This window comes from Phodopus roborovskii, unplaced genomic scaffold (genome assembly GCF_943737965.1).
Source record: "Phodopus roborovskii unplaced genomic scaffold, PHOROB, whole genome shotgun sequence".
In the NCBI taxonomy this organism is placed as follows: Eukaryota; Metazoa; Chordata; class Mammalia; order Rodentia; family Cricetidae; genus Phodopus; species Phodopus roborovskii.
In genome coordinates, this window is record NW_026126511.1 from 4,546,302 (window position 1) to 4,558,756 (window position 12,455).

At 49.7% G+C, this 12,455-nt stretch overlaps 1 protein-coding gene across 1 annotated transcript in view; it reads left to right on the forward strand.

Annotated features, from left to right (window-relative positions):
• The window catches only part of Dzip1 (DAZ interacting zinc finger protein 1), a 58,287-nt gene that overhangs the window by 5,233 nt on the left and 40,599 nt on the right, over positions 1-12,455 (forward strand). The window contains 7 exon segments of the mRNA XM_051195747.1: positions 1,482-1,557; positions 7,101-7,180; positions 7,342-7,592; positions 7,836-7,929; positions 9,148-9,393; positions 9,511-10,059; positions 11,575-11,659. Of these exon segments, the coding sequence (XP_051051704.1) occupies positions 1,482-1,557; positions 7,101-7,180; positions 7,342-7,592; positions 7,836-7,929; positions 9,148-9,393; positions 9,511-10,059; positions 11,575-11,659 (1,381 nt within the window).

Sequence of the window (12,455 nt, forward strand, 5' to 3'; positions counted from 1 at the left end):
CATTATTCTTAACAACAACCCCAAAGAAAAGTAACCCTCACTTCCCCAAGAGTCCTCAATTGCCAATAGTGCCTCGCATCGACCGCCCTACGATCTGTTCCACGATTGTGTGAAGGCCTAGAGATCTAAACAAAAGACAAGTCAGCGGGTCATTTGTGCAACAGGAACACTCAAATGCCGAATGCCGAATGTCATTTATTGAGGGGAAGGGGCGGGCTCACATACTGACTCACAGTACAGGGGAAAACAACCCAGGGTCAAGCGTGCAAGCTCTCCAGCTCAGTTCCTCCCCAGCAGATGTGTGTTAGCAAATCAGGAAGAGAACCAAGACCTACTCTGGGGCAAGATGTTCCAGCCAGCAGCTTCACTTGCTCAAGGTGCCCAGGGCGTCCATGCAGGGCCCCACAGTGCCTCAACTAGAGGGTGAGGACTGTCCTGACTCCATACTGGAATTTTTACTGGCTTGATTTTGGCAGTTCACGAATGTAACCACAGCTGCTCTTAAATTCACGTGTGTGACAGCTAGCTGTGCCACAGCCAAAGCTCAACATTTCAGAGTACTTGTCCTCAACCTCAGGCTCTTACGTCCCTTCTGCCCCTCCTTCCGTGAAGTGCTTGATGGCTACGGCAGAGTACTCGAAGTCCCATACTCTCGGCACATTAGCCCGTTAGGAATCTGCGTTAAAACTACCCACTGCAACCGGGCTTCCCTAGGCACCAGTTTGACTATGTTTACAGTACCGAGTATGGATTTCCCCCTGGGAAGCTGGCCTTAAACACAATCAAGAGAGTAGCGAGTTACTGGATGCTCTGATTGAATTTCTGTTACTTCAATAAAACATTCTGACCCAAAGCAATTCCGGGAGGGAAGAGCCTATTCTGGCATGCAGGTTTTAGTCCATCATAAAGGAAAACAAAGGCAAAAACTCAAAGCCCACACTGTGTTAGGCCCTACTACATCAATTAGTAACTAAGAAAATATCTCACACAGGAGTAGCAGCACAAGCCTGCCTCTAGTCCCAGCACCCTGGAGGGAGGCAAGCAGATCTCTGTGAGTTGGAGGCCAGCCTGATCTACAAGTTGAGTCCAGGACAGCCAGGCCCACATAGTGGGATCCCTCACTTTAAATGAAAACAGCTCACAGACATGGCCGCAGGCCAATCTGGTCTTGGGAATCCTTCCGCTGAGTTTCCCCCTTCACAGCTGAATCTAGGTTTGTATAAAGTTGACCACTGCAGCGAACTATGACACTCCAATAAGCATCCTTGCCAGCATTGTGCCAGTGAACAATGGAGTGTGCAGGGTCGCAGGGTCTAGAGCTGGGGAAGACCATGTCTTTTCTCCCTCTGCAGCCTGAACAGCACCTTCCAGCAATATGAAAAGCAGCCATGGGGACACAGTTTCCCTGTCAATGCAAGATTGATCTCTCACCACAAGGTAAGAGTGTGGTATCCTGAGCAATAGTGTCTCACGGCCTACAGAAAGTAGCCAAGAGCAATGGCGATAGCTGCACCATCTTTGAAGGACTCTGGAACTTTGTTGACCAATACCTCGTAGGTAGGTAGCCCATGTTTGGTACTGAGATGTTCATTTAATAACCCAAGCCTTCTGAGAGCAGCATTGTGTCTCTGCTCTAACTGCTTTTTATATTACTATATTTTTTGTTAGCTTAGAACACACGGGTTTTCATAAGGTTTCTTCACGATCCTCAGTTTTAGGTAACTCACCTCCTTCCCTTCATCCCCAGCATCCTGCCCATCCCCATTTAAACCCTTATCTCCTTCCTCACATTCTTCCCACATTCTTTCATACCCACGTGTGTTCTTTCTATCTCCTCTCACTATAATTTTCATTTGAGTTGTAAATTAAGTTCAGTGTAGTGTTTTCACTAACACATCATCTGGCTAGCCCTTCCTCTTAACACTCAAGAGACCCAAATTAAAATAGGAATGTTACGATAACGTAGACAGAGTTTTTCTGTGTCCAAACAGCCACTCCCAAGTAACCACACAGAGACTTATTATTAATTACAAATTAATAATAAGCCAATAGCTGAGGCTTTTTACTAACTAGTGTTTACAGCTTGAATCAATCCATATTTCTTATCTACCTTCTACCACATGGTAGCATGATGAACAAACATGACATGTTCATCTCCTGCTGATGATTCCTCGGACTCCACACTTGTTCTTCCCAGCGTCCTCCAGGTCTGGATCTCCTGACTAATCTTCCTGCCCAGCTATAGGCCAGTGATCTCTCTATTAACCAATGAAAGCAATACATACTTACAGTGTCCAAAGATTGTTCCATAGCATGGTAACGGTATAAAACTACCGGTTCATGTATTACATATGTTATCGCCTTGTTCTCCAAGTAATGATCTCCCAATGAGATATATAAGTGGAAAGTGTATATGTAGGAAATCTGCATAAAACACATTTTTCAGAGAAAGATCACTTTGTTACCAGTTATCAAACAGCTGGAACATAACTTGGATGTCAGCATACCCGTTACCCGTTACTTGTTGCCCGCTCTCAACACAACATTACCACGCAAATTTTATCTGGAATCTGCAGTTTTGTGCCTCAGTGTTTTAAATACGACATCGAAAATGCACACATACCAACAAAATGATTTTAAGATGTGCATTTAGAGTGTACATTCCATTAGGGAAGAAAAGAAATACAGGCTCCTGAATAATCCGATTTCTCAAGCCATTGCACTACCTTTCCCAGTGGAATGATCTTTGTCAAGCTCTCGGGAGCACAAAAGATTCATATCACAAATTAATGGTAATAATATGTAAACTAAAAGAGCACAAACATCCAGTTTAGCTAATAAAACTGATGCCTGAGAATAAGCATCCTTAGGGAAACAGTGGTGCGAGAAAACAGTCAGGGACTACATATTCCTTTAACTCTCGTGTACGTGGATGTTCTGCCGGCATGCATGTCTGTGTGAAGGTGTCAGATCCCCCAGCACTGGAATTACGGACAGTTGTGAGCTGCTGGGAATTGAACCCAGGACCTCTGAAAGAGCGCCCAGTGCTCCTGGCACTGGTCCCCAGGCCTATGGCATCAGCAGCACCTGGAGCCTACTACACCACCCCCGCCCCTGCTCTGGCCTCATTTCAACTCTTCTACATCATAGCTTCCGGGTAAGAGCACAAATCTGTTAACACAAGTCTACCAGCAGGCCGGAGAAAGCATGGTAGCAACTCAGTGAAGTGTTCACACAGTATGGATTTTATCCTGACTTTTGCCTTCTGCAGCAAAAGAAAGTTGGCCAGTTTTGCAATGGAGAACTAAAAATTCCCATCTCAAGAACCACACCCCAAGTGTTGTTACAACGACCAGAATACAGATCTAGCTGCTCAGGTAGTGTATTGAAGAGTTAGGAACTCAAAGGATATGTAGGGATTTGCTAATTTATATCCTTAAAGAAATCTATCTTGGAGCTGGGAAGATGGTTCACTGGCTAACGACACTTGCTTCCAGAGGACCTAAGTTCAGTTCTCAGCACCCACCCACGTTGTGCAACTCGCAACTGCCCGTAATGCCAGCAGATCCAGTACCCCTTCCTGACCTCTGCAGGCCCCTGAACACACACGGCATGCATACAAACGCAGACATATAAATAAAAGTTTTAAATATATGTGTGTGTGTGCGTGTGTGTGTGCATGTGTGTGTGTGTGTGTGTGTGTGTGTGTGTGTGTGTGTATTTAAAGCCCCCCATGATGCCAGTGGGATGGTTCTTCATGAAAAGGTGCTGCCTGAGCAAACCCTGACAGGTGCAAGCCCATGACAGTAGGAGAAAACAAATTCTCAAGGTTTTCCTCTGACTTCCACACACCAGCTGTGGTGCACGCTCCCCTATATTCATAACACATCACACACACAAGCACGATCGCCCACACGCACTCACACATCCCACATACATGAGCATAACTGTACACACACACACACACACACACACACACACACACACAATCACTTTTTAAATGAAACTCTGAAACAATGTCCCCCATGATGTAAGCCCCAGCCCCCGTGAGAGGGAACAGGGAGGTTTGGGTCACAGGGCTGTCTTCCTAGACGTTACTGCTTTGGTAGGTTACGCTGACTTCCTTCTAATTTGTGACTTTCCTTCAAACACATGTGCAAAATGGCCAGATTTGAAGGCTGTTTCACCTTCTGGGGTGCAGTGACACTCACCATCTTTTGCAAACCTAGCACAGAGAGCCAGGACCTAGTGTTGTCAGAAACAAACTCAAGCTACAATCAGAAAACAGACATCTGAGCGCCAAGCAGCATCCACACAAGAGCACCCAGGAACAGCAGCCAGGAACCACGCCACGGTCTGCCATATTCTCTGGCCATCTATCTATGAAGCCTTCCCCAGGTACTGTGTTAGAGCAAAAACCAAACAAACAAACAAAATCCCATTTGGTATCACCTGCCTGGTTGTGATTTCTCTCAAGAATCCTAACTCTTGGGCAAAGGAAATGGCCCAGTTGGTGGAGTGCCTTGGCTTCCATACCCAGCACCACATAAACTGGATAATGGCCACGCCAGTGAGTTTGAGGTCAGCCTGGCATACGAGCAACTCCATCTCAGAGCAGCCCTACACCTTAACCTAGGACCACTGATAACACCGCCACATCTAATCTGCGGAACCTTCGCATTTAAAGTGGACCTTTGTTTGCTTGTTTTTCGAGGAAGAGCCTTACTAAGCAGCCCTGGCTATCCTGGAACTCACTATGGACAGTGATTCTCAACCGGTGGGTCGTGGGTGACCCGTGCGTGACCCCATTTGGGGTGTCAGGTGACCCTTTCAGAGCTGGGAAAGCACAGAGACTTACAATGCATACAGCATCAACGTTGCAGTTGTGAAGTAACAAAGTAATGTTATGGTTGGGGTCCCCACAACATGAGGAACTGCATTAAATGGCCACAGTGTGAGGAAGGTTGAAAACCACTGCTCTAAAGTTTATTTGAGTGCTGAGTTCAAAACCCAACATTCACTTTGTTAGCTAATGCTAACAACGCCTATTGAACTGGAAGGACCTGTGCTGTTCTGTCATTTAAGAACACTCATTTCCTAAGAAAGATAAGCAAAGCCAAAGCAGTAGAATGCATGTAGACCAGGCTGCCCTTGAACTCACAGAGATCCTCCTGCCGGGATTAAAGGTGCGCGCCACCACGCCTAGCTAAAGTGGATTTCTTATGGATAGCATATGATGGATATTTCTGTTGTGTAACAGTTATCCACTTTGAAATTCTCCTTTAATATGTATTTAGACAATAATTTTGATGGATGTCCCAGCATTGTGTGACAAAACTTACCTTGAGGAGATGCAACATGGAATGCTCACTCCAGATCTGAATCTCACAACAGACAAGTGTGTTGAAACCACAAAAATCCAACTTGGTGAACGAATTTTACCAGGGTTACTCACAGGAGCAGAGATGACTCAGAGAGCTGCATCACCAAGGTCCACCCCTGCATGGGGGACAGCTCACAAAGCTGGGACCCAGACATACGCTACACAGCCTTGCAGTCAGCGCAACTGTTTGGAGAGTGTCCTTTCCACGTGGCCCCTCTGAACCTCTTCCCGGAAGGAAGCTCCCCTGGTTCCTCCCAGGGGCTGGTCTGCTCTCAATCTTAGTTGCCCGCAGCTCAGCTTCACTTAGTCTGAGAGGATTCTGGTCTTTGGCAGCTTTCTCTGGCAGGGAGGAGCCTAATGGGTCTGCTCAGCTTCAGGAACTTCTTGAAGCTACCTTGCACTGTTTACCTTCGTGCTTACAGAGTTTCCCTGCTGGGTGGAGTGTTTCATTCTCAGGAAAGCTGTTACACAACGTGTAGTTACTTTGTTGTTGCTGTGATGATTATTGCCTTGACTAAAAGCAGCCCCGGAAGGGAAGGGAAGGGCTTAGTCCAAACCCAGGGGCCACCAAGGAAAGCCCAAGTAGGAGCTTAAGGAAGGCGCCTGGAGCAGATCCAGAAGCAAGGCTGGACTGGTGTAGACAGGGTTGCTCCTCATACTTGCCCCTCCCCCATACAACCCAATTCCACCTGCCCAAGAGTGAAACCACCCTCACTATCAAACCGTAATGCAAAAAGTGCCCCCAGACATGCCCACATGCCATTCGGAGGGAGACAACTCTTCAACTGAGGCTCTGTCTTCCTAGGCGTCCATAGTTAATGTCAGTTTGATGAAAACTAGCAAGCACATTATCTTGTGCTAATACCTTCCACGTTTGTAACTGCTTCAAGGTCCTCAAATTGGATTAGTTTACTGTATCTCAATTAAACCTAAAGTCCACGTGTAGGGTAGATTTCAGAAATAATAGGATCTTCTATCCAGTGCGTTAAAAAGCCTCTTTTTAGTAATCTTGTTAGTTTGTATAATCCAACGTTCATCACGAATGAATATCAGCCCCCTCAGAGACGTTTTCACTGGTGTGGTACTATGGGAGCACGCGGAGATCCCTCCTCTCCGCCTTGCATGATCATGAATGACGGTTCCGACCTCAGCTTTAAGGAGAATTCACACTTGTCTTGGCTCTAGGGCACATCCTGCTTTAGACTCGGGAAGCTCTGTCTTTTATCTGCATATGTCTGCAGTTAAAACGCATCTCTTCTGAAAAGAAAAGTCACACCTGCCCTACAGAGGAAGCAGCGAGCCCAAAGTGGGAATAACTGTAAGCCAGAAGCCGGCCTGAATTCTTTTTTGAAAAGTCTACCCGGGGGTAGCACCGGGAGTTAGCAACCGAGCTCAGCGTCGCGTCACGTGTCTGCAGCGGCTGCGGGATTGGAGGAGCGCATTTTAGCGCTGCGGTCTAGGCACGGACGGTCCCGCCCAGCTGCCAGACGAGCGGGGTAGCGGAGAGAAGAAGCCACCAGAAGACCGTGGAGGGGAGGGGGCGGGAGGGGGGTGGGGCAGCCTTTGCCACCCACGGCCTGGAGCCTGGGAGAACAAGAAGCGAAGGCAGGCTGTCCGCCTCATCACAACTTGCCCAGACAAGACACGCTTTATCTTGCACCCTGGAAGAAGGAGCCGGCCTGCCTCTCCCTGTTCGGTTGCCCCGCCTCTGCGCCAGCAGCAGTCCCGGGATCTGGAGCCCTGGTGACGCCCCGTGGCTTGAAGAGCCCGGCTCTCGCCCAGGAGCGCGCAGCTGGGGTGAGCCGAGCTCTGGGATGCTCCAGGCGCCCGCCTGACTTCTAGGACACAGAGCATCTCGCATCCCTGCTGGCGGAATCGGGCCTTCTTCCCCATTCTGCCTGCTGAGATCCGCAACGCTGCAGATCCGCCAGGGCCCTCAACCAACCTTTGCTTTCTAGGGCTCGGCTTCCCGAACCTTTGTCTTTGCGCACGGTGCGGTGTTCCCAGAACAGCACTTGCCGCACAGCGCTGGGAACCGGGCCTGGGGTGGAGAGAAGGGGGGTGGGCAGGAAAGTGTGCCCCCTGTCTTCCTGTTCCGGCCATCTTGTGGTCGAGATTTGACCTGGGGGGAAGGATGGCTAACCGCAGATGCCCTAAGCTCCAGGGGTGACCGCCAAGCCTGTAGCTTGGGCCTGCGCGTCCTTACTGGGTATGCAGGGGGAGCGCGCGAGCCTCCCCGCGTTCAGCTAGCGGGCCTTTGGAAAAGAAAAGAAGGAGCGTCCATCCCTTTAACAGGCCAAAGGCAAAGGAAATGTAAGGGATATGGACCTGGAGCCACTGTCTCTTTAACCAAGCACCTAACTCTTTGGGCCGTTTTTTGTTTGGTTGGTTGTTTTTGTTTGCTTGTTTGTTTGTTTCCTAGCACATTCCTCCTCTCTCTTGCTCGCACTAGGTACTGGAAATACAGTGGTGAGCAACACGTCTCTCCTGTTCCCGCTGTTCCCGCCAGCCCAGTGGATGGAGCCCAGAATCCACAAACCTGCCAGGTCAGTATCCCAGTAGATCAACAGATGGAGAAACTGAGGACCGGGGTCAACAGATGTGTTCTGGGTTAGGCACCACGCACACGGAAGAATCAATCTTTTAAACTGTCTGTGTGCTTAGCGTTTTTATTCTAGGCTGCAGCAAAATCTGCTTCTCCCACAGCCCCAGATTCTTGTGAATGCATGGCTTATATGAAGTGTGTGTTTTATTCCCCGGACACTTTCCTGTGAATCTCCTTATTCTGTACGGAAAGTGCTCAGACTTGTGCATCTCACCTTCAAGTTAGTTACCGTGAATTGTATTTTCCTTTCTTCTTGTTCACGTATTTGGTTGTTAGGAAAGAAAAACAAATTCCTGATGGTTGGTCCAAGCAGGGCCTCCATGGTGGATTGAGGAATCCCTGGCTTTCCCTCAGCTCCTTGACCACTGGCAGCCTCCAGAAGACCCCCACGATGAGAGGCCTGGGGTCTGCAGGCCACTGCTAGAATTTTTTAAAGATTGCAGCACCGACATAGATTTGTAAGGTAAATACTGTAGCCCAGTTACCTTGGTAGAACGCTGACGGTTGGAGTTCCCATCTGTTTTTAACCTCAGCATTTTGAGAAATGCTTTTGGAATGACAGACTGTTACACATATTGGGTTAGCTATTTGCTTTGTGTTTTAACAAGATGTCGAAGTTAAGCTGCCAATCCACAGAGGAGGAACAGCCCCATTAAAAAAGTATGTTGAAAGAAACACTAGCTTTAAAAGGCTGATAAAGTTAACTCTTCTGTGGTGTAATATGAAATACACACTCTCAATTTTAAACGTACCATTCTGTTAAAAATCGGCAAACGTATATATACATGCAGATAATTAACAGCGGAGTCAGCTTGCAGAGCATCCAGTCCTTATGCTCCTCAGTTAAGGATAAACTTCTGTTGCTACGCATTTCCCAAATATGTGGAAAAGATAAAGGCGAGTGTGTATACATTTCTAATCTCAAAACCTAACTCTGGCATGAGGGTAGATAGCCAGGAGACCAACCACATCTAGGAATGAAGATTCTGGAAATGCGACCCCCAAGCATATTTCAGAGGCTTCCCGGGACCTGTCTTTTGGGACCAGGGAGGGTGGTGTCGGGGGGGGGGGGTGGCTGCCCAGAGATGCCCGCTCCGGATGGGTGAGGAGTGTGGGTCTCCGGCTGGTCCAAGGGTCTCTTGCCCTTCTGGTTCCACAGGTCCCTGGGCGCATGCTGAACGCGCGTGGGCGGACACGCCCTGTGCTCCAGGTCGGGGCTGGGCGCTGCCATAGCAACGTCCTGGACGCCCAGATCTTAGGCCGCCGCCGCCGCAGCGGGGGTCTGGGCCTTCAGCGGCTCACGAGGGGTGTGGCGGCGGCGGCCCCGAGGCGGCCCGGGCCAGGTAGACTACACTGCCCCGCCCCTCCAGCGCAAGCCTAGGCGGCGGACTGGTTTGCAAGCATGGTAAGATGCACGAGGCCGGAGGTACCTGTCCGGGATGCAGGGCGGGGACGGTGGGTTCCCTGGGACTGTGGGCTGGTAGCCCCTCCGCCTCCCGCCACGCTGTCTCTTCCTCCACAGCCCTTCCAGAAGCACGTCTATTACCCTCTGGCCAACAGCCCCGAGGGGCCCGACGCCTCTGCCGCAGGCGCGGCCCCCATGGCCTTTGTCCCCCCCAGAGCGGCCTCGGGGCCCCTACCCTTCTTCCAGTTCCGGCCGCGACTGGAGAGCGTGGACTGGAGGCGGCTGAGCGCCATCGACGTGGACAAGGTGGCCGGCGCCGTGGACGTCCTGACGCTGCAGGAGAACATCATGAACATTACCTTCTGCAAGCTGGAGGATGAGAAGTGCCCGCACTGCCAGTCAGGGGTGGACCCCGTGCTGCTGAAGCTGATCCGCCTGGCGCAGCTCACCATCGAATACCTGATGCATTCGCAGGAGTTCCTCACCTCCCAGCTAAACCTGGTGGAGGAGAGGCTGCGCCTGAGCCTGATCGACTATGAGCAGAGCAAGCAGCTGCTCACCAAGCAGGCTGGCGAGATCAAACTTCTGAAGGACGAGTGCAAACGCAGGAAGAAGATGCTGTCCACGCAGCAGCTGATGATCGAGGCCAAAGCCAGCTATTACCAGGTGGGACACTGTACCGGGCCCGTTCTCTTTAGCAGACCTACCCTTCCCATTCTTCCCGGAGATTTAAATGTTCCCCAGAGAAAACGGGTTAAGGCAAAAATATTCACTTTAATCAACAGAGAAAATGTTCCATTACCTTCTGCAGCCACCAAGGGATTGATAGTTAGGTATCTACTATTGTCAGCAGGACTTAAGAGGTTACCCAAATGTTGCTTGTTGAACCTGTTTCCTCTGTATAATAGATGTGAAAAAAATGCTATTGAGGTTGGCCTCCAAATGACCTGGCATATGATTCAATATTCGAGCCCCCCCCCCCGCCCTCTTTTAAAATTTAATTTCCCCCCCAAATGACAAAGTGTCAGAGTAGACCCCTCTGACCTGCATTTGCCACACCTTTGTATCTCCTCTAGCCCTGTTTCGTTCCTACACAGAAACCATCTCACAGTGAGCAGCAGACTCCGAAGTTTAAATGCGTGCAGTTATAAAAGACAAGAATACCAACATTAGCATGCATTTAAAGAATTAAACATCTTTTGAATCTGATCGTAATCTCTGTTACGAAGTAGACATTGGGCCCAGGATAAACACTGCAATTTTGAAATCAGTGTACAGGTTGAGTATCTCTTGCTTTGAAATGCCTAGGACCAGAAATGTTTTGAACTTTGGAATAGTTGCATTCGTCCAATGAGGTATCTTGGGCCTGGGACTCAAATCTAAATATTTATGTGTATGTGCCCATGCCCATATGACCCAGTACAGGTGCACAAGGAGGCCAGAGAGGGTCAGAGCTCTTGGAACCGGAGATATGGGTGGGTCCTGAGCCACCCGATGTGGGCTCCACCCGATGTGGGCACTGAGACTCCAGCCTGGGTCCTCTCTGAGAACAGTAAAGGCTCTCCAGCCCATGAGACCCAAATCTAAACACAAAGTTAATGGATGTTTCAAATACAACCTACAGTGATGGACTTAAGTTGGTTTTATGTAATATTTTTAGTTTGCCTGCATTTTGACTGAGACCCAGGGTGTGGTGTTGGGTGTGGGAGGTTAGACTGGTGGAAAGCAGTCTACGCTTCGGAGCATTTTGGATTCAGGACTTTCAGGTTAGGGAGACACTTTTTACCCATTTGGGACACTCTGTAAGTGGTTTCAATGGTCTTCGGGATATGGAGCTATAGACATAGGCCGAGGCGGAGTAGTGATGCGATTCATAGTGAGTGAGACAAGCAAATCCGTCAGAAGTCCTGGGAGAAGTGTCCTTCCGGTTGGGAAAGAATACCGTGGGTGAGCTCTGGGAATGGGAATGGCTTGGTTCTGCTCCCGTCAAATGACACTCGATGTCCTGCGGGAGGGGGCTGTTTTACAAATGCAGTCTAAAAATTACATACTTGTAAGACGCCTGTGTGTCTAATTTAAGGGGGACATCTGCCAGGAGGCGGTGCTTCAGGTGGCTGGCTTTGCCTGCAGGCAGGTGGGGGCGCTCACTGTGGACCCTTGAATCTGTTGCTGTCTTTGCAGTGCCATTTCTGTGACAAGGCCTTTATGAACCAGGCTTTCCTTCAAAGCCACATCCAACGCCGCCACACTGAGGAGTCTCACCTTGGTAAGGCACGGTTCATATCCGTTATTTTCTTTCTGCTCCCTTTCCCTTTCTCAGTGATACGTGCTCCTTTTCAAAGAGAGACTGCTAGGCCGTGCTCACCCAGGGGTAAGTGTTGAGGCCTCGCGTGTGTGTGTGTGTGTGTGTGTGTGTGTGTGTGTGTGTGTGCGCGCGCGCGCTCACAGGACCCTGACTGCTGAGGGCACAGCTGTGAGCAGACGGCACAAGTCCCACCTCAAACCTTCCCTGTAACGGAGATCCAAAGAGACACTTGGACCAACGCAGTGGTTTCCAGGTGCCCAGTGCTAAGAAAGTATCAAAGGCTGAGAAGGACAAAGACAGGGGAAATCACTCCAGGTGGCCTTTGAAGGCCGTTTCTATCCAGAGAGCAGAGTCCTGAAGTTATAGTATGGTGAGAATCAAGGACTAGAGCATCACAGGTTCAAGGACTCCTGACAGCAGCGAGGGGCGAGAGGCCGCACAAAGAAAGGAGACTGGAGGAGTGGCGTGAGTGAGTTGGTGGGCGTGAGAAGCCTGGGGGACTGATCCCAGGAGGCCGGGAAGGCCCTGGCCCGTGGGCGTTCTGAGTGCAAGGTGGGAAGTCCTGTTTCATAGAGAAGAAGGATGCTGTGATTTGCACCTTAAGGAGAACTCACAAGCTGCAGGTGCACAGCCCACAAGGGCATTAGAGGAAGCTGGTAGAAGGAGGAGGAAGGGTGCACGGGAGTCCAGGTGAGGAGAGGAGGAAGCCAAGTGTGGGATGGTTCCAGGACAGAGGGAGAGGAAAAGAACGTGTGTG